The sequence below is a fragment of the Dipteris shenzhenensis genome, chromosome 8 (assembly GCF_047967505.1).
Source record: "Dipteris shenzhenensis isolate YYH24624 ecotype China chromosome 8, Dip_SZ_1.0, whole genome shotgun sequence".
NCBI lineage: Eukaryota > Viridiplantae > Streptophyta > Polypodiopsida > Gleicheniales > Dipteridaceae > Dipteris > Dipteris shenzhenensis.
The window spans coordinates 39,248,967-39,272,456 of NC_141603.1; the positions used below are offsets into that span (position 1 = coordinate 39,248,967).

General features: G+C 41.5%; 1 protein-coding gene across 1 annotated transcript; it reads right to left on the minus strand.

The window, feature by feature from the left end:
• Positions 1-1,402: 1,402 nt before the first annotated feature.
• Positions 1,403-23,424, minus strand: LOC147899480 (uncharacterized). The gene is made up of 5 exons (XM_087378442.1): positions 23,296-23,424; positions 16,874-16,942; positions 16,491-16,730; positions 2,478-2,537; positions 1,403-2,150 (listed from the first exon to the last, which is right to left on the minus strand). The coding sequence occupies exons 1-5, from the start codon at positions 23,318-23,320 to the stop codon at positions 1,915-1,917; spliced, it is 630 nt and encodes a 209-aa protein (XP_087234568.1). The 5' UTR covers positions 23,321-23,424; the 3' UTR covers positions 1,403-1,914.
• Between the last annotated feature and the right edge of the window lie 66 nt (positions 23,425-23,490).

The following is a 23,490-nucleotide window of genomic DNA, read 5'->3' on the forward strand; positions in this document are numbered from 1 at the left end:
GCTGCAGCAAATGCATGGCCAGACAGGTGATGGCCTAACACGGGGGAAGCGTGACAGTTCCAGCAATAGCTTCATCAAGGCAATGGTCATGAGCTGAGGATAGTTGATGCGTCATTTTATAGGCAGAGGGTGCCTTGTCTTACATCATCTACAATGTCACACAGAATGAAATCAAATCATATCTAATCTGATATTGCCCCAAAGGTCAAGTGACCCTTCAAAATGTCATTCACACTCAAGCTGATACCGTAGAGCCCAAGTGCACACTATTGATATGAAAATACGTCAATAAATCGAATATGCCGGAAGAAAAAATGACATATCAAATCTGCAACCTATTCCACATGCAAGGACAAGCAAATTTCTCACAGAGCCACTTTGATCTCCCATACAATAGGCTTTGATCAGGCAAGGAAGGCCTTCGTTCACCCCTCTTGCCACAATTCACCATCATGTCAAATGAGTTACCATTTAAAAGAGATGCAAGCAGTTGAAAAATGGAACCTGAAATAGTCGATAGATGTCAAGAAAAGAATCGATTACAGTTTTAGAATCGTTTTGTTGGAACTCTTGTTGCAAAAATATCAAAGCACCTCTGCTTGAATGTGTTTCATCTTACTTTTTGTTGTGCCAAATGGGTAAGGAGGCCTACAAAAAGGTGCCCTTAAGTACTGCATGGGTACTTACACTGGTAAGGTGATGCCATTTGGGTCAAAACATGTGCTGTCGACCTTTCAAAGATTTATGGTCAAGACTTGCAAAGACTGCCTAACAAAGTTTATGACTATCTTTCTTGATGACTTCGTGTGTATATGCCCTACAGAGCGCATCTTCAATGTCTTGGCCAAGTTTTCCAATGATTTCGTGAAAATTCTATGTACATTTTGGGAGTGCTACTCAACCACAATTTTTTGAGAAGGAATTATGAAAAATGCATGAATTTTTCACATTAGTTTTTCGTAAAAAAGTGAGCTCTTGTTTACTGTGGAAAGTTCTGTATACTCCATGAAAATGACAGTTTGTAACATGTACCAGGATTTGAAACTTTATTCTTAAAATCTTACAAATTTAACTAGGATTTACATCTTTCACTAAAATTTGAAGGACAATAGATAATCGTATTATGTTTGACAGAGAACATAAAATTGGGAAAACTAGCTCTCATATAAAAACATCCATGATTATGACTCAGCAATCCTAGAGGACACACTGGAACCTGAGACATTGCATCAACTCAGGTCTTTTATTGAATTTATCAGCTTCTATCAGCAATTTCGCTGAGAGTTTTTGACCCTCCTTATGAGCTAACTCATAAAGAAAACAATTTCTAACAAACAGACAGATCAAGATTGCTCAAAATAAATATATTATAAAATTGAGAGTTATAAGGATCGAGAAAAAAAAGATTTACAAAGTTTAATGATGTGTATAACGTGCTTCTTGCTGACATGATCTGAAGACAATAAATTTTAGAGTTTCCCTTCTCCAAATACATTTGCATCTAGCTTTTTTACAAGAGCACAATAAATTCGGTAAAGTTTGCAGGATAATGTGGACAGAATATGATGGTATTGTTCATGGTTATTAAGCATCCTTATGGTACATCTAGCAGCTTATGGTTCTTCTGACACGATAAGGTGGGACACCTTAGATTGGGAGGGCCACCTCATAGAGTCCAGAGTAGGAAGTTCTAAACATATTATTTTGCTTGTAATTGATGCAACATGTCCTTATGGTTCATCTAGCGGCTTATGGTTCTTCTGACATGTCAGACACCTTAGATTGGGAGGACCACCTCATAAATTCCAGAACAGGAAGTTCTAAATGTATTATTTTGCCTGTAATTGATACAATAAACTTACACAGGGTCATCATTTACATCGAATCTCTAGACTGACATGTATAATGCCAAATCTAAGGACCTTCAGGATTCTTCTTTGCCTCTTGGGTTCTTATTTTGTCACTCATAAGCCTTCCCAGCTCTGAGTAGAAGCTTGCCACCTTAGTATTATTCTTGTACTTTTGTATAGAATCAGGGTTTTCTCCAATTTGCTGAACAGCAAACATAATTTCTGGATCCTCTAGGCCAGACTTGATGGCCTCATTTTCCATCACATCTTTCACAAGCTCTGTTGTTGGCTCCAGCATGTCTGTATTATCAATACATGCAGCAGTCAAATTTTGATAGTAATATGCAAAAGGAAGTTCTATTGTTTCATCCTGGTCATCAGTAAGAAGGTTGGGTAGAAAATTTAGTTCTTGATTTGTAAGTAGTGTCTCTCTTGCTTCAGGAGGACATCACTAGAAACCTTTTTTGCAAATCTTCATCACTGATTTATATATTGCATTTCACAAGAAGGTAATGTACAATTGACAAAATCGGCAGCCACAATACACCTGACTAATAATCCTCTTGTGGACCACATTTCCGAGCTGGGAGACTGCAAAATATAAAACATGATGGAAAAGAGATTTACCGGTTATCTCTTTCCTAAGCAGCTCCCTTGGAGACTCCTCAAGCTTCACTCTTAGGAAATCTGCAAAAAGTTAAACATGCCATTCATAAGGAAGCTGTTCTTCCCTTGAAAACTATAGAAGGCATGTGATAGTCTGGTCGAAGCTTCACGTTGCATTGCTCACATTGGGTTCATCACTTTCTACCAGAATCATTTTAGTGAGATAAGGATGAGCCTTTTTTACTATCCCCCCTCACTCTCTAAAGCTGTAAGTGCATAAAAATTTCTCTATCCTTATTCACTTCTGGTGATCATTACAAATCCATGGCAATGCAAGTTGATTTGAAAAAATGTGTGCTCAGACAGTATAAAGGCGGAAGAATACAGGGATTTTCTTGTGCTTAAGGATTGAGCAGAACATTAAAAGTATTATATAAACTAGTCCTCAATTGTTTATCGAAAGTTGCAAATGCAATAAAATCACTCGAATTTCACTCACTTCCTTAAGAAAATGCAAATCCATGGCAAAGAAACTTGGTTTTTAAAATCTTCAGCATAGAGACAACACAGCCCTAAATAGCTTAGAATTGAGCAATTAAGCCTAGATTTCTACACCCAACTGTTATGTGTCTATGTTCTCACACTTGACTTAACCTTCTCCCGAGTTGGGGAAGGCTCATAAGTCCTACGTGGTAGACCCCCTTGCTGTCACGTCTAACCCAATGGGCTATTCACACCAACTTTTGGTAAGGGCATGCTCTCTACTAACGATAGATCCCTGTAGGGGTTCTCTTTCTAGGTTACCCCATAGAACATTGTAATGTTCACCCCAAGGCCTTCCCTTAGAACACATATGCCAACATTTAGCCATAGGTTTAGCCCATGCTCTATTGCTCGAAGGTCAATTCTTAGGGCAAAACAGCCTCACTGAGGGGCATTGGTGCTCTCACTACATTATGGTGCTGTGCCCTAGTCACTCTAGTGTGGGAGAAGCTGCAATATCAATTCACATGTATAGGATTGTACCAAAAGCCCTCTAGTCACTACTTAGAGGTCAGATCGCCACCTAACCTATATAAGTACTGATCTGGTTATTATTGCCATAGGTCATCTATCACAGTCTAGTGTAAAAGGATGTATAGGTCATCCTTTCCACTTTGCATGTATAGGATGTTATTTGGTCACCTACCTGTACTAGATGCCCTCTGGTCATTGCCAGAGGTCATCTCGTTGCCCGACCTATAAAAGTATAGTCATTTGGTTATCCTTCTACCATAGGTCCCCTGGCATCCAGAAAAGGCCAAATTTATAAAAGATATGCCATAAGGGATGGTATGCTGAAAAGAAATGGAAGTTCACAATTGGTAAAGTGCATTACACCAAAAATCTTACGTCTCGTACAATTCCTAAAGCCCAAAGTCAGAACAAACTTGCTGTTAGAGCTGCCCCGAGTGCCGGGCTGCTCCTGCTGCCCTTCCCCGCCATCTCTTCCTTCCCACAGCCCTCCCCTGCCTCCTCCTCTGCCATCACCTCCCCTTCTCCCCCACCGTCTCCTTCTACCGCCTCCGCCATCACCTCCCCTTCTCCCCCACCATCTCCTTCCTCTGCCTGCTCCGGTCCCCATCTCCTCCCCTCTCTGCCCCCCCTCCCGCCTCCGCTCTCCGCCTCCTCCATTGCCTGTCCTCTCCTCCCCTCTCTGCTGCCCCTCCTGCCTCCCCTCTCCACCTCCCCCTGCTGCCTCTCCCGCCCCTCGCTGCCCCTCCCGCCTCCTCCCATGCCCCTCCGCCATTTCCCGCCTCCCCTCTCCGCCTTCTCCACCTCCTCCTTCCCGCCCCTTCTCTGCCTCCTTCTCCCCGCTATCTCCGCCGCCTCTCCCCACCATTCCCCGCCTTATCTCCACCTCCCTCCTTCCTTCAGCCTGCCTCTTCCCTTCTTCCTTTAGCTCGCCTTCTCCCGCTTCCCCCCTTGTCTCACATTCATTTCTCTGCCTCCCCTCTTCGCCTCCTTCCTTGTCCACCTTCCAGGTGGCTTTCCCCTTTTTCCTTTTCCTTCTTTACAACGGGAGTCTTTGTGCTTTTTCGGAGAAAGGAAATCTTGGTGGTGACCCTTGGTTTGACCAGAGGGGCTCTATGGCAGCACCCTCAAATCCCATACCTGTAAAGGTCCCTTCTCCAGCCGACAAGCAATAGGTACAACAAGCAGTTCGGTTCCTCCAAGACAAGGTGATCGTGGGCATAATTGTGGGCCTAACACCCACAAGGAGACATGTGAGAGAGTGGCTCCAAAAGAGCTTGGCACTAGAGGGAGACCACATCCAGGAGATCACCATCTACGAAAGAGGCATCTTCCTCATCCAGCTGAGCTCCCCACGCTACCGCCTTGACACTGGTGGAGCGGAGCCCCATCCTCCTTGGCCCGCGTTTGGTGTACCTCTTCCCTTGGTACCACGGTTTTACAGTGGAGGACATGGACAAGACACACCATGTTTCCCGATTTCCTATTACGCTCCGCTGCCCAGGGCTCCCAAAGGAATACAGAGCCATCCTCCCCTCTATTGGTCGATCATTTGGCACGGACCCCTTCAAGGGAGAGGCATTGAGTGGCCCAAAGAGTGCCCCAGGAGGTCCGTTCCGGGTTTTGGACGCATCTATGGTCCAGTTTACGGTCACAGAAGATCTCCTACTTTTTTTGGCTAGCCGCCCACGGAGGCTTGCCCATTGGCCCATGGTTGGAGCAAATGCAGGTGGAGGGGCAGTATCATTGTTGCTCTGATGGATTTCTGGAGATGATTCCTCATTGCCTCTAGAGCTATCATAGCACAGTGAGGATTTGGATGGGAGCCCTCAAGATTATGACCCGCATGTAGAGCCTTCAGAGGGACGTCACTTGGGGGATGGTGGCTTGGCTGACTGAGGGAGGTCACACGTTCTACATTGATGAGGTCTCTCCAGCTTACCGGATACAGGGTCAGAGCATTTAAAGGATAGAGCTCCATGAGGCGGTCCCTCTTGATAGCACGGATCCTCATCCCCCTCCCGAGGACAGTGTGCAGGAGGTAGTCGCCAATATCACGGCTTGGAACATTTGGGTTGCCCACTATAGTTTGGTGATGGGTGAGCATCCTCGGCTACCTTGGTCGCCATCTAGCAAGATATCATCTACACCCTGCGCTCGACCTGTGAGCGTGTGACCTCGGGCTCTAGGGCGATTGTCACGAGGCACACACATTTCTGCAAGGCTTGGCCTGCAAGAGTTCGCGAGGGATTCGCTGGCTGTATAGTCCCCCACTTGGCTGCCAGCCCCTATACTAGAGATTCCCGAGGCAGTGAGCTGGGTTTCTACAGAACAAGCTGGTCTTTTCTTCTTTCAGCCTTGATTCCATCGTTCTTTCTGCGGAACAAAACCTTCAGGGCTGCTGTTTTGTATGAAGTTTTTCAAGCATTAATAGAAGGTTCCTTTCTTTGGAGAAAAAAAAAGTGCATTACACCTCAAAGTTGATCCATAAGAGTATCCTTGTACAGGTGAATGAAGTTCACAATTAGTAAAGTGCATCACACCTCAACGTTGATCAATAAGATTATCCATGTATGCTAAGCCGTTACCTATTTTAAAGTCCAATTATTCAATCGTTAAAAGTCCATAGATGCGTGAAAGCCTTCATCTTTCTTCTTTCAATTGAAGACTTGCTCCCATGGTGGCTCACTGAGCTGAATATGACCTCTTATAACATATTACTAATAGTTCATACTCGATTCAACTGATAATAGTTAGATGGATCTTGTGGGCACCAAATCATGGCCCAAGGGGGACCATATACGCAAGTACATGATTGGCCAGTAACGGGCCTAATATTTCCAAAATCTTGTCTTCTATGCTTTAAAACGAAGCAATCCTAAGGAAGGAGATACAATTAAATACAAATAAATAATGTTTGTGGACTCGAGTGGCATCCATTGCTTGGATAATACTTAACAAGCAAGAAATGAATTGACCCCTAAGAAACATTACATGTTAGATATCAATGCTCCACTCTCGTGTAACTACGCGGGAACCAGCTAACTCTACTTGTAAGCCCCCCATATCAGGAGAAGGCATTTGAGTAGCTCGGTTATCCGGTAGGTCCTGGTTTGGACACCAGATGGGGGCCATGTGTGGCCTGATGGCTGGACGGCTTCAGATAGAGTTGGCACACCACCAACTAGGCTACATGCAAGTGTGGGAAGGCATCCCTTGACTGACCGCACTAAGGGTAGACGGAGCATTTCTCGAGGCAACCCACTCTCGGGTTGCGGGGCCCGTTTGGAGCCTCAGATGATCCCGGATGGCTGTGGGCCGAACGGTGTCCGTAGGTCAATTGCTCTGTTTTGCGCACCGGTTCTATCGTATGGTCGGTGGCCTATTTCGGGACCGACCCGCAGTCGACCGTTTTGGGCGGACTGGGTCGGCCACCCAATTGAGCCTAACCGACTACGACTGGTGGCTATATAAGAGCAAGCTCGTGAAGCCCATTTCATCACTGGCTACAGCAACCCTTATTCCTTAGCATTCAGCCTCCGTCTTCTACCGTTTCCAGCACGCCATCGAAGCTTCTTTCACAGGAGCGCACGGCTGGGAGGCAGCGCCATCTATTGTATCAATTCTACAGTAATCAAATTTTTGATTCTCCATACTATCTTGTTTTCTCTCTTGCGTACGAGATCCTGTTATCTGTTGAGCACAGTCGTTGTATTATTTTCTTACATTACAATCACACCATACAAGAGCCTATATTTTTGTCTTTTGTACTTATGGCATGGTTAGTCCCATTGGGATATTTGATGCTTGTAGGTTACAAGTGGAGGTGTTGCCACCAAACAATCTCGGATAAAGTTTACCTTGGGATATGCCAGTTTCTTGTTACGTGCAATGGCCATCATGTTAACATATACCAATGCATTATCGTACCTTGTTAGTACTTACATAAACTATTGTGTTAATTGACATTGGTTATCAACTTTAGGGTTGGTTTAGATGAATCAATTTTCTTCACACTCTTTGAAGGCATGCTCAAATTTGTCATGGCAATGATGTCAAGAAAGAATATCCACTATATCAATGCAACATCATCATTCGAATGTTGGGATATCTCAAGGTGTATGCCTCAGGCACACCTTATGTTTCTATGTGTGAGTGCTAGAGGCACAGTTAGGTGCCCACAAGCACAGTTAGGTGGTGGAAAAGCCACATAGGATGATTGAGTGAATCTAGGAGCAGATTGAGGAGATGATTGTGGAGCTTTGAGGTCATCAGTGATGTCAGTGACCTTGTATGAGGTGCCTACTTAAGGACCTCTTTCTTCTTCATTCTATAAGCAAGTATTCTGAATTTGTGTCAACTCTACTCTTTCCTTTCAGTATTCCAACATGGTATCAGAGCCATTTGATCCCCCTTGAGCCCATTTCTGCCACATCATCATCTTCTTCTTCTCCATTTTCCTCTTTCTTCCCAAAATCTTTGAGAGCTTGGTTCTCCATCTACAAACGACCATTGCCCAAACCCTCTGAGCTGGAAACTCCTCTAGTATGGGCGAACTTCCACCTGCAAGCAATTGAAGAAAAAACGTCTGTGGTGGCTGCCATTCTCCAAACAGCGAATTTCTTCTATTGCTCAATACTCCCTGTCTGCTCCGCCATTGCCTGAGCCCTCTTAGGAGTAGATGGGCGACCTCAAGACGAAGATTTTGAGCCATTTTTCAAGTCATTTGGTTCAGTAACGAGGGAGAAATCGTCAAAACTCAGTTTCAGCCTGTAGCAACTCTCCCGGGCAAAAGTGCGCACCATTTCGTCCAACCTCTGTGCTGGACCTTCTCTGGTATATGAGCTTTCTTTTGCTTCAGAAAGCCCTCTTTTCTTTGCTTTGAAGAGTGAGCTACAAGCCTTCCAAGTTCAGCTTTTCATTTTTGACAGTTTTGGACAAGTTTTGAAGATGATGCTACATAAAATGCTACTCTAGCATTTCTAGTCTTTTGAAGTTTTCAATAACTTCACTACAAGTGTTGCTTCAGTTTTGTTTTGACTTGCTAGACCTGGTTTTGATTGGAAAGTGTTTATTTCACCCACTTCTATGAAGCATGTAAGAAGAAGCATCATTGTTTTAAATTTGGTCACAAGACTTTGCTACATTAAATGCTTATATTTTGAAGCATTTCAGTTGTTATTCTAAGCCCTGTAAGAGAGAAGACACTGCCCAATATCTGGGTTAGACCCTCTCATGGCTTGCTTATGCAAAATATGTGAAAAGCCAAAACATAAAGCAATGTCTTGTTATGCTACAAAGGATGAAAATGCCAATCTGACTTCCTTGTTGAAGATTGCCAAAACAATGGTTGCCAAAAAGGAAGCAACTTCAAAGACAGAAAATGCAAATCTACTTTCAGTTGATTTGCCTCCACAAGATGAGGCATCCCATGAAGATTATGCATTTTAAATCATCTCTATGTATGCTCCAGATCTCTTTTCTTTTTATGTCAAGGTACTCAGCCTGGATAGTCCTCCAAAATGAATGAAAATAAACTATTGTGTTGTGTGTGTTTTGTAAACACCTCTGGTCACCTTATGATGTAGGCCATGTGTATGTTTTGTTCCATGGTACCTCTTGCAGACATTGTGTGCATGTACATGCAAGGGAGATAACCATTGGAAGGTCTGTTTGTATCCCTTTCTGTTTACCTTACACCCAAGGGAACCCTTGCTAGCATGAGAACCTAGCCATAGATTTATCCTTGACCACCATGAGATGGCATGAGAAACTATGAGACTAGATGTATCCTTGACATAGCCTGAGGCATTTCCTTGAGGGGGGGTTTGTTGGGATATCTCAAGGTGTATGCCTCAGGCACACCTTATGTTTCTATGTGTGAGTGCTAGAGGCACAGTTAGGTGCCCACAAGCACAGTTAGGTGGTGGAAAAGCCACATAGGATGATTGAGTGAATCTAGGAGCAGATTGAGGAGATGATTGTGGAGCTTTGAGGTCATCAGTGATGTCAGTGACCTTGTATGAGGTGCCTACTTAAGGACCTCTTTCTTCTTCATTCTATAAGCACGTATTCTGAATTTGTGTCAACTCTACTCTTTCCTTTCAGTATTCCAACATCGAAACGTCTAAAAGGAGGCCAATGGTAGAGGTTGATACGAAGGATTATGCTAAAGAGAAGGTAATTATTCTTAAGACCACGCAGCTTGAGCTCAAAGCTTGTCGAGTGGGAGAGGTTGGTCAAGTCGGTACTATATTGTCTTTAACTCATCAAGGTTGTGCCTAGTAGATGCTTATAGACTCAGCACAAGAATTCTACTACCTCCATACTCAGCACAAGAATATGCGAGGTGGTCGTCAAAAAGGCCCATAATGCCGTGTGTAGTATGAGGTCCCAATCATGTGGCTGGCATTCATTGTCTTGATCAAGATGGCTTTAGGACTCTCGTTGGTGGACTTGGCCTAGCCACTGCATTGAGGTAATCTATGCATCACCATAGCTCTCGTATTATCTTGTTCATGAGGATTACCAAAAAGCGAGCGAGGAAAAGTGAGCGAATGAAAAAAAGCAAGCAAGAAAAAGTGAGCGAGCCAAATAAAACAATAATACATTGACAAATCCTTATTTTAGCAACTGTTTAAGTTCTTCAAAAGTCCATGAGAGAGTTGGACCTATGTCATTGCCAAGGCATCATTAGTAAAGACGCACCCTATCTTCGCTCACTTTTACTCATTCAATTTTTTGTAATCCTCCACAATCAAGTTCTCTCTCTCCACCACCAACATAAGTGAGATCACCAATGAAATCTTTCACACAAGTCAAAAGTTTCGTAGGACTTCCTGAATGGAATAGTCCACATTACATGCATGTGCAAATTCTTGGTTTTTGATACTCTATTCACTCTTGGAACAAAACGCATGTTTTTCAGTTTGCAAAAAAAACCTCCCTAATGAATCACTCTTACATCCCACCAATCTAACAAAATCTAAAGAGAGTACATCCATTTCTTTAAAATAAATTAAATTTCAAAATAAATCAATCTTTGCTTATAGAAATCAATGGTAGGAGCCAAAATAGACAACATATTGACATGGTCCCTATTAGGTAAACTTTCCTCTAGATCCGATGCAAGAAAACGGCTAATTGTTTATTAAATTCACATCTTGATGCATGAAGTTTTACTAAATGGCGCGAAAGGTCATGATAATCATCTAAATCATGGCTTGCCATTCGTTTTAATATGTAACATGACCCCATTTGGATTTGTAAATCAAAAGATACAAGACGTTTAACGCGCTCCCTGTTTTGGCCCAAAAGAGGAGAATTTCGACGTCCTGTATCTTTTGATTTACAAATCCAAATGGGGTCATATTACATATCAAAACGAATGGCAAGGCATGATTTAGATGATTATCATGACCTTTTGCACCATTTAGTAAGACTTCATGCATCAAAATGTGAATTTAATAGAATTTTTGCCAGTTTCTTGTACTAGATTTAGAGCAAGGCCGCTCGTAATAACATGTTATGATCATGTTCGATGTTGAAGTTTTTATTGAATGATGTGCTTAAAATATATACTACTTGGAAGCCAAAGAATTTCTATGCAAGCTCATCTCATGAGAATAAATAACACTATTCACTAATGTAGACTCACAAGCTTATGTTATAATCATCTTTAAAATTATGGTGATACTATAAAGCTTTATTACCATTTAATACATACATATAGTGAGGTTATGTTTTTCTCAAGTGATGCACTTCAACTATATAGTACCTGTTGTTGATAGCCAAAGTATTTCTATTTAAGCTCATCTCATAGAATATAGAACACTTTTACTAATGTGCACTTGCAATATTATGTTATAACCATGTTCAATGTTGAGGAAGCACTATAAATCTTTATTAATAATGAGCACATACATACAATGAGATTATGTGTTACTAGCCTAACCATTTCTGCTTTGCTCGCTTTTTCTCACTCGCTTATTTGGTCCTGCTCGCTCGACATCACTCGCTTGATCGACTACCTCCTTGTTCATTTAGTGAGTACCTATGCTACTCACGAGCTCCATTGGACACCCAATTCGGTAGATGGTATTCTCAAATAAGAATCAAGCTGTGCTACACATCGAGTTCTCTTGGAGTGGCTTGGCTTTGGCCCATTTTTGTAGCATAATGAATTACCACAATGTATGTTTTGAGGAGGCCAGCCAACTCGCCTGAAAGGACCCCTAAATTCAACTCCCCATGATTGGAATGCTTCCCATGGTTGGCTTGGCATGTGGTTACTCAATAGTGGGTATCCCATTCTTCACTCTACTTGCAAAATCTAGCTACATCCCACAACATGGTTGTCCACCAACGTCCTGCAACCCTAACTTTTTGTACCATTTGGCATTAACTTAGCCTCGGAGCGAGCTCTTGTAACTCCTTGGTGAGCTTCCTCAAGCATCAAATATCTCAATAGGTAGCACATGTCTTCTAAGAATTCTGTATGCTCCTTGGCAATATAGCTAATCTGGTATAAGTGTGTATAATACTGCCAAGTTTTGTCTTGATTTATCATTGGATTTGTTCTCTGAGAATGTCATCATGGTAGACAAGTACTGCATTAACTCTTCATGCTATTACTTTGACTAAGAGAGCAACTTGGCTGATACTCTTGACTCAAGTTGTACAATTGGCACTCCAGGCAAGAAATTTGCTTCACAATGGGATTTTCTTCACATATGTATCAGATGTTGGTGGTGCTTTCTCCCCTCGGGCCTCCAAGTTCTTCAATTCAAATCCTACATCTACCAACTACTGAGGTGCTTGGTTACTCACCTAAGACCAAGGAGTAAGCCTTGAAGGAAAGGAAAGCTAACACAAAAACTCGTGTCAATGTGTGAACTCATTGTTAGAGGTGAAGTGACCATGGCACTTAGTATAAAGGTTGATGCTAGTACAAGGTGTGCAAGCTCTAGCCTCCGAAATTCTCTTTTAGAGTTGTCACATTCATTGCCATAGTGCATGAAAATGGTCCCCCAAATGGCTGAACTTTCATCCTAGTAGCCGTAGTCCCCACATCTATAGCACATCACAGATCTTTGAAGGTTGGTAATACTTGCACTTAGAAGCAACATGTCTGTGTAGCAAGCGTGCACTATGTGCAAATGAAGCAAAGTTTGATACCTTGCATAGGGGCAGTCCTAGTGCACCAAAGACCACTCTTGACCTGAGTCTCTCAGCCCGCATCCTTCCCTTAAATACTTCTTTAATTTGGTCTAACTCCCTCTTCAGCTGCTGCCATTCTAGAATTTCTACCTACATGGGTGAGGTTGTCAAGCTCTAGGTGGTTCAACGCTTAGCTAGGATCCCTCCAATTTCTATAGCTTCTTTGAGGAAATTGTCGAGGTAGCATGCTCAAGAAGCTTGTCGATCAACCTCACTGCAATGAAAGAGGGTAAAGCCCGTAAGAATCACCCCTTAATCACACTATCATTAGGCGGGTAGACATCTTGGATGCTAGTACCTTCATTCGGGTCTACAGAAGCTCAGAGATACTCTCCCCTAGCTTCATCATGATGGTAGACAACTCTTGGACTGCCGTGTGCTCAAACTTCTCCAATTTGAAAGTTTCAAAAATATAATCCTTCAAGTCGGACCAGTTTGGAAAGATCCAACAAAATTGACCATATCATACATCCATAGCATCTTCTAAGGAAGAGGAGAAATGTTGTCGCAAAGCATGCTCATTTTTCACCCCTTTAGACTTAAAAGCCATGAGGAAATTCCTTACATGTGCCTCCGCATCCTCCTGTAGTTGTCCCTTGAGCTTTTGTGTCTCCACATGCACCTTATTGAGCAGATCTCAGGAATATTCACCCGTTGTAGTTGTCCCTTGAGCTTTTGTGTCTCCACATGCACCTTATTGAGCAGATCTCAGGAATATTCACCCGTTTTGTAAGTTCACATAAAGATTAAAAAACACAAGTGCCAAACATGAACCAAGAAGCCTCTCACATAATGAATGTAAGACAGAACAACATGCCCATATCCTTTTCTGAACTACATGCTACACTTAACGCCATGTTGCTCACCTTGCACACATCAAGACATACACTCACACAAACACATAACCCATTCCCCACTTGACTTTATACAGTCCTTACTCAAGACGAAAGATTGCAAGAAAATGCAGACATCTATATCTTCTACACTATATTGGAGCTACTATATGGAAGTCTGGAATCCGAAATCAAGAAGTGCAATTCACAATTTCAAGTGACTTCTTCTACTCCTTGAAATCAAGAAGTGCGGTTCACAAATTCAAGAGACTCCTACTACTCCCTGACTTATATATCTAGATGATTCCAGGAACATGCCCAAACTCATACTCTAAAAACACATAATGCAATTTTAATGTCATGATAGTCACTCATAAGGTTGAAAACTATAAACTCCATCACGACGAGCTACTATGGCATCCCCACTGACTTCATCAATGCCTAATAGTGGGTGTAGACCATAGAATAAACATATTCTCTCACATACAAATCCACACTCCCACACATACTTGGAACATCCATCTATACAAAGGTCTTCCTAATGAGTTTCAGTCGGCACTCCGGAGGTGAAGGCCAAACTCAGCCGTGACAAAGGCTAGCACTGAAGGAAAAGACTAATAAAAAAGTAGTCCACATTCTTTTCATTCAAGCTAAACTACTTAAGAAGACAATACGATTTCATTTTAGGCTCTCCCAAACGAGCATCTAAGAAAAAAATGCTTAGACAATCTAGTTGATATCAGCAAGCCGCATCGTAAGACAGAAAAGAATTCATTGCAATATCAGCAAGCTGCAACATGGACGAAAACTTCACAAGGTGAAATTTGCATGTTTGCTAATATGACAGAAGCATATATCTAGATGAATCCACGCACATGCCCAAACTCATCCTCTAAAAACACAATACATAGTGCAAGTTTCAATCTCATGATAGTCACTCATAAGGTTGAAAACCATAAACTTTATCATGCATAGCCTAGCTACTATGGCATCCCCACTGACGTCATCAGCGCCAAATAATGCATGTAGACCATAGTATAAACATATTCTCTCACACATACTAATCCACACCCACACATACTTGAGCAGAATTTTATACAAAGGTCTTCGTACTAAGTTTTTGCCGGCACTCCGGAGGTGAAGGGAAGACATAGCCGTGACAAAGGCTAGCACTAAAGGAGAAGGCTAATCAAAACGTAGTCCATGTCATCAGCGCCCAAAGTGGGTGTAGACTATAGTATAAACATATGCTCTCACACATAGAAATCCACACACCCACACATAAAAATCCACACACCCACACATACTTGAGCATAAATTTATACAAAGGTCTTCGTACTGAGTTTTTGTTGGCACTCTAGAGGTGAAGGGCAGACTTAGCAGTGACAAAGGCTAACACTAAAGGAGAACGTTAATCAAAAAGTAGTCCACATTCTCTTCATTCAAGCTAAACTACTTGTGAAGACTATATGATTTCATTTTAGTCTCTCCCAAACGACCATCTAAGCCAAAAAATTGCTTGGAGAATCCAGCTAATAGGGCAACACCACTTGAGATAGAAAGAATGTATCGCAATATCAACAGCTGCAACATGGACGAAAACTTCACAAGGTGAAATTTGCATGTCCGCTAATAGGAGAATCCAGCTAATAGGGCAACACCACTTGAGATAGAAAGAATGTATCGCAATATCAGCAGATAAAAATTTGCTTGGAGAATCCAACTGATAGGGCAACACCACTTGAGATAGAAAGAATGTATCGCAATATCAGCAGCTACAACATGGATGAAAACTTCACAAGGTGAAATTTGCATGTCCGCTAATATCGCAGAAGCATATATCTAGATGAATCCAGGAACATGCCCAAACTCATCTCTAAAAACATAACATATAGTGCAGTTTCAATCTCATGACAGTCACTCATAAGGTCGAAAACCATAAACTCCATCATGCATAGCACGGACTAGCTACTATGACATCCCCATTGGATGTCATCAATGCCCAACAGCGGGTGTAGAACATAGCATAAACATATTCTCTCACACATACAAATCCACACACCCACACATACTTGAGCATCCATTTATACAAAGGTCTTCATACTGAGTTTCTATCAGCACTCTGGAGATGAAGTAGACTCACCCGTGACAAAGGCTAGCACCAAAGACCCGAATCTCTATTAGTTTCAATGATTATTTGGCTGATGCCATGCTAACTCAACAATCAAAGCCAATTTCTTGGCCTAGCACATGACCTTACCATAGTTGCACACTTGATCTAGTCCATCCTAGGTTAGCACAGGCCAATGGTAGAAGTTGACCCAAAAAGGATGGGATTATGCTAAAGAGAAGGCAGCAATTCCTTGCAGAGCATTTAGTGGTAAGTATCGCTAGCCATGACTACAGAAGAGATGATAAGCATAAAAGAAAAAACAACTACAAGCAAACGGTTAGCTCCTTTGGGTATATCCAATAGCAGAGCCTTTAGTGGTAAATATCGCTAGCCATGACTAGAGAAAAGATCATAACCATAAAAGGAAAGACAACTACAAGCAAACGGAGAAAAGATGATAACCATAAAAGGAAAGACAACTACAAGCAAACGGTTAACTCCTTTGGGTATATCCTATAGCATAGCATCATATATATATTCAATGTTTTGAATGAAACCAAGCAAAAACAAAGCAAAGCTCAAGCCAGATTCCAATGAGAAAAACCGAGTTAGTAAACAATCCCGGTCAATTATATCAAGAGGACTCACAAATTGACGTTACTAAAGTAATAAACAAAGGGCAAACTAAGACCGATATCAAGAAATCAACTACTACTTCAGAAACAATACTAACCATAATGTGATAGAACCTAACAAAGAATTAAAGATTGCAAACTAAGAATTGAAGAAATAAGTAAATAGAGGGCCAACATGTTTAATTTTTTGGCAAGGTACATATATGACATGAAAACACACCAGGAATTTCTTTAACTCCTGATTTCTTTGCCTTTTTGTCCACTTTCAGGAAAGGTACATCTTGCTTCTTTTTATTCTGGTTTGTCTTCTCATTACTGTACGTTGAATTCAGGAAGCCTCTTTTAAAGGGTTCTTTTATATCTGTATCTCCTGCTTTCTTACAAACATCTGATCCTGTTAACGTGGTTGTATCTGATATTTTCATTGGTCTGGCAGGTAAAGGCTTTGGAAGCTGCCACTCTGTCTATGAAAACAGAAATTGGCTTTAGTCCAGCTGTGTACAGAAAACAAGTGTACATTTTATAGTAACAGCACGATTGGGCTTTGATCATATATTTTAGCCAATCAAAAGCACATATATTGGGTCTGTAAATGCAAAACACCAGGAAGATCCTTTGTGAGTCGCAGTTGCCCTATAAATTTGGACATGTCTTCCAAGGGTGGAGGCTCATCTGGCACAAACAATGGACTGTTAGAGCTGCACAACCAGAAAACTGCCATTTTGGGATACATCAGCATCCAATCATAACTTACAACCATATTCAATGCCTAATTCACAAGACAAAAAGGTTTCCCTTCTCAACAACTTAAAGACCCAAGATTCCAGCTCAATCTTTGTTGCATAATGAAGTAGAACAATAATCTATGTTAAAATGCTGCATATGTCCATATACTGAACAACATCCTCGACAAAAAACTTCAAAGAGAAAAACCATTTTGGGGCAAATAGAGGGTCAAAGCCTGCGTAATGGTGTTATGCCGCAGCCCATCTTCTGACAATGAATTTGAAATACGGCCCACTTTAATAAAAATTGTGATTAAACGATTCAAACAAATGGGTTAGATCTTATCCGCATTGCATGATGGGTTTCTGCATACACAACTCCTTGGGGTAGTTGATTCTAGAAAGTATAATGACTGTCTAATTGCAGGCCCAAACCTTGCAATAAATGCTAGAGGCATACGCTGCCATTCAGCTTCCCTAGACGAAAGGCGAAGCAAGCTATAGAAGTTTTACTATCCTCAAGGATATTAGCACAAGAATGCATTCATAAAGCTTCAAACCATCAATCAGGCCACTGACCACATTCATGACATTCCTGCTTGCATTGTTTCTCAATAAAACAATGACAAAAGTTAGCACTAGAGAATGTCACATCAAAAACTGACAAAACTAACACTAGAGAGCACAGCCTATGAGATGTCTATCCTACAATATGTGTGACGTGCTTGATTGGAGCCTTCAATAGTGGAGCAGATTTTGAGCATATCTCTATGAACCTGCTTACAATCACAGCAAGGAAGAAGGAAAGCCAGTCCTAGTTATGAACTTCCTCTTTATAATAGAGTGCAAATGCCAACAAAAGATTGTTTGCCAAGGCTGTTTAAAGAGCTTGTACAATATACCTCTCATAGTAAGGCCTTTCACTACACTTTTGGTTCCAATATTACGAAGGCCCCCAATTTGCTGAAAATGAAGATAATATTCCAAAATGTATATACCTTTGTAAGACTAGAATAAGTCCAATCATACAAATTTAGAATTTTTGTTGTTCTAAAGATAAAAAATCTACAAAGAAAATAAAAGAGAAAATGAAAGAGAAGAAAAAAGAGGTAAACAAAAACTTTTATGAAAAACAAAAGGAAGACATACTTAGCAAGCAAAGCAACACTTATGTCGTCATCAATGCCCAAGCATAAGCAGCTATACTGGATTTCTAAAGATAATATTCCAAAATGCCCTAACCTAAAGCTCTTCATCCAATGGAGCCTGACAATGAGTTTTGCATTGGCTTGCATGTATGGCTTGTTCAGCACATAAACACGATTACTCCAAGTCATTAATCACCAAGAGTATCACTATGGTACTCCCTTTGTGTCTAAGGTCAGAAGACACACTTGCACACTCATGAGAACTTTATGCACACTCATCTCAGGTCACAAGACACTCATGCACATAGATGTACGCTAATGAGAATTTTATCCGTACAAAGACCCAACACCAAATGATTAGAAACTTCTTCATAGGGAAGGAGACCCATGCTTCGAGAGGAACAATCTTGGAAATGCTTCCCTGACCTAGTATGACAGCATCCACCGCATGTGTACCTGACCTCCTGGCATAAGTAAAGGGGTGGGGAGTCCACTGAGAAAGAAAAACAACTTGCTGCTGCTGTCCAGCGGAAGTATACACAGCCGAAGGAGAAGGAGCCATCCAATACTGCATAACAAGGGAAAGCAATGGAGGAAGGAACAAAATCCATCAAGTCTCCACAATCAGCCAAGGAGAAAAAAGCATTACACTACACAATCTGAATGTAATTGATCATCCTTTGGGAAAGGGCCAGAGCTTGAGGAGTGTTAGCCATGTCTGACACCATGTCCAAAGTAGTGGAACTTTGTGTCCTGGCAGGAATGTCAGTGGGCCTGTACGTATATACAGAACCACACACGTCCTAGTTGCTCTGGAAGTTCTCATAATTTCTTGCTCGCTAAACCTGTCTAGAAATTGGGGCTTCCAACACAGCCAAGTGACCATGTCTACGAGGTGGATATGGTAGTGGGGAAGCAAAGTCGGGATTGATGTTCGACACAGATTTCCCTCACCCTACATAATTACTCCAAATGAATGATATCTTTCCTGAATCCCTGGGAAGTTTTGTAGTCATATTCACGAGGTGGATATGGTAGTGGGGAAGCAAAGTCGGGATTGATGTTCGACACAGATTTCCCTCACCCTACATAATTACTCCAAATGAATGATATCTTTCCTGAATCCCTGGGAAGTTTTGTAGTCATATTCTTAGACGATATAATACATACATTCTCTCAACGAGCATGCCGAGCACCTCCATATTGTGTTTGTGACACTAAGGCATGAGAAGCTGTTTGTAAAGAACTCTTGTAAGTTGTATCTTGGACGTAAGAGTTCCCAAGATGGCATGATCATTGATCATGAGAGCATTGGCCTGTTCCTCAGACGATAAGGCAACTTCATGCATACACAGGATTCACTGTCTGTCTTAGGGAGTCATTGAGGGATTATTCTAAGCTAGCCGTTCCCATGACGAACCTCCTTAAGGGAGTGGACTTGGGTCCAACAGTCCTGTCCGCCTTTCAGACTCTCAAGTTTAAGGTGAAAGAAGCACCTATATTGGCTTTACCAGATCCTACCTGACCATCTATTTTACAGTAGATGCAGCCTTATTCCAAGAGGAATGACCTATAGCTTTTGAGAGTAAAAAATTAGATGACACTCAGGTTCATTGGCCTACTCAAGAAAAGGAATATTCCATAGTTCAAAGAGACGTTTCAATACTTAGAAATGTGAAACGTTTCAAAACGTTTTGAAACATATAAAAAAAACAGGGGGCATTTCAAAATTTGAGTTTGTATATTTGGGTCTTAATAAATGCAAATTTTAAGCCCTGCATACATATAGTATACTGAAACTATGCAAACTAAGCTTAAAAATCACAAAATGCCTTCATACAGTGCCTATAATGCCCAATGATTTTGGAGTACTCTAGTCCATAAGTTGTTACTAGCTAGTTGTTACAGAAGACTAGAGATAATTTAAATTAGAGTGTGAGCTTTGAACTTTAAAAATTAGTAATATAGAGACTAGAATCTAGGTTACAAAGTTTAAATTTCAAACTTTTAACTAAAGTTTACTGAAATATTGATATTTTTTATTTAGGTTAGTACAGGTAAAGGTATTCCACGTTTCATTGGTAATGAAACATTTTGAAACGTGTTGCAAGTTTTGAAACGTTTCGTTACCAATGAAACGCGTTTCATTGTGACTATGGGTTATTCACCCATTGAAAAGAGATATTATCTACATAGAGCCAAGTTTGTTGTATTGACACCACGTGATAGGCCTAAGTCGAGGGGAAGGAAGGTACGATGGGCTGAATTGATGCAAGGTTTTGATATGGAGATTAGATATCAGAAGGATTGCTTGAACAACATTGACACTACTTTGAGTCACATTGGTGAGGTAAACTCTATCGAGTTTTACCGAGATAAGAGCTGACCTTTATGATTCCCTAAGAGGGCTATGTAGGACCGACATTCATTTTAATCGGTATTGCAGCAGGTCTAGACAGCAGGTCTAGACAGCGAGCTCCACACAAATCATGGATGAGGTGTTGAATCTAGTGGATAAAGCTGATCCAAGAAAGGCAAAGGTTAACCTAGGAAAAGCAAGCTATTTTGGGACTGGGCTTTAAGGAAGAGAATAGACCTTTGTGGAGAGTGAGCAACTTTAGTCATGTATTATAAAACTTAGAGCTAGATCCTAAAAATAGCTAAGACTAGGCTTATACATATAAGCCAACAGCTCAAGTATCCTGGGCATACAAGAAGCACCTCCACCTTTTAGAAGATGCATCGATAATAAATACAAGATGACATAATCTTCCAATGAATCACTACTTGGATAAAGTAGGCTGGGCTGTTGCTTCTTCTAGTAGCAGTGAGGCCAAAACTTACCTCCATAGGTAGTATCAAGCTGCAAAAACATCCATGTCCTTCAATCTCTAAATAGAAATAGAATATACGGGAGATGGTGTATGAGCTTTAGGACAAGGGGTTTTCAATTAATTCCTATTGTGTTAGGCCTAAAGTATATACTGGAAGCGCTTAGTGTTGACGTTCTCCTTCAAAGGTTGCATCTATTGGTCCATTAGACTAGCCAAATGGCCAGAATGCCATTGTCTCACAAGAAACAAGCCTATACTTCAACGCTCACCCATGTCCTCATGAGCTTCAAGCTTCATGTCTCATAAGGAACCCCTCTAGCCTCTTCTCCACTCTGCCTCCATTGCAACCTACGCTTTTAGTTTTTTCGTTTTGTTTTTTAACTAGCTCAATGGGCCCTTTGCTTTCTTGCCTTTCAAAAAAGAAGAGACAAAACTCTTGCATTGTTTTTAAGAACCGATTTCACACATAATTAAGCCTTAGCCTATGAAGTCAAAATGGACCAACCATATGTTGGGCAGGTATATGTTTATTAGCTTACAAAATAAGCCATCGTGTGTTTTGCTAAATAGCCTGGCATTCCATGTGTGTCCTGGGAAATAGTGATGAAATAAAACCTTTGATTTCATGCACACTCTACCTTAACCCTTTGTAGAGGGCATTTTCTGTGGTTTATCTTGGATTGTAATTTGCCATTGCCAGGACCTATTGAATATGCCCTCCAATTAAACTTTAACTAGGCTAGGGTAGTCCAACCACAACGTCCTATAGAGGATAGGTGAGACACCTCAAGCCTTCTCGGGTATTGTTTGAGAGCAGCTCTCTGTGTAGTTACTTACACCCACCAGACATCTCATGGAAAGCTCTTTCCCCCCACTATTTCACTGTGCACAGGATTCTCAACCACTGACATGGGTCGCTACTATCTCATCTTTGGCAGTCAGAAGCTCCACTAGGGTGTTGCTATTTCTACCTATTCGGCCATGACCTAGCTCCCATAATCACCTAGCTTTGTGGGCCTTCACTTTTTTCTCTTTACAAAGTGAAGGGACCAGATCCTTCTTTTGACAAATTTCAGTCCAAATTTGGGCTTATCTCGGTAACGCAAAATGCTCCAACCATGTGTGCTTATTGATGATTTGCATGTTACCAATGTGTATACAGCTAATAACCGCAACCTCCGTGTGTGTTCTCTCAAGTATTGCTAAGTTAACCCTTTTATTTTCATTTCATAAAGTAGATTCTCGACCACGGTGCTTTTTGGCCTGCCATAGGAAGGCCTTAGTGAAGATGTGTGATAAGAAAGGAAAAATAGGTATTTTTTTTAACATTTCTTTTTATTTTAAGGTGATGCTTGTAAGAGGCTTTCAATGCATGCATTTAGTGACTTTCTCTTCTTTGGCATGCCCTCCTCTCTCTCTCTCTCTCTCTCTCTCTCTCTCTCTCTCTCTTTCTTCTTCTCTCTCCCCTCTCCGCTTTCTCTTCTCCTTCTTCTTCTTCTTCTTCCTCTCTCTCTCTCTCTCTCTCTCTCTCTCTCTCTCTCTCTTTGTGTCTCTCTCTGTGCAGGCCACATGAATGAAATTCATCCTGTTTTACTAGAGGATCCCAAAGCTATGCCGTTTCGAGGATAAAGGTAGCCAGCTCCCATCGGTAATCAGAGCCATATAATAACCCATATGTACCGCATGGGGAGGGCGCTTTACATGTCCACGCTAGGTGATCATTGCGTTTACCTGCTTGTTTGAGCAAGAGATTTGGAATGATCCTATTTCCTCACCTTGGGTTACCTTTCAGGTGTACCCCAAGCAGGCTAAGGGAGTAAGGAGTCCATGATCTATTTGCTTGGGTTTATGCTCAATTAGTACTAGGTCAATGTCGTGACAGTTTTCATATGCCATAACCTACCTCTAAGGGCCTCTCAGCCCGAAAAAAATCGTTCATTCTGCAAATTTATGAGACCTTTCGCTTTTTCCAAGCTCTTCGTTTCTATACATATTTGTCGTTGATTACCGTTTAGAATCCTCGACTACAATAATAACTTAACTAGTGAACTCACTTGACTGGCTCGCGCTAGCATGGTCAAGATCTCTTATGCACAGGGAACGGATCCAGTTCCTGTCTGAATTGAAACGTGGGGAGTCCCTTTCGGATGACCCACGATTTGGGAGTTCAACATCTCTTATTGGGAAGGTACCACGTGGATTTTTTGGCAAAAAAAGATCAAACTGGATTGGAAATTGCGAAAGGGGAGGGCAAAACCTATGTAGGCAGCTGACGAAGCGCAATGATGCTAGGGAAGGATAAGAAAAAACGAGCTCACCTGTTACGCAGGAGTCAATATCCATTTGCCGGATTCCTGGCTTGTGCTGCAGCCACACCCCAACGTTGTCAACTTTTTTCTGGCGGTTGGGAAGACTCGACCGGTATGGCTCAGTCAACGTGGGTAATTTGACTAATCGAGTTTAAACTTTAGACCGGTATGGCTCAGTCAACGTGGTTGATTTGACTAATGGAG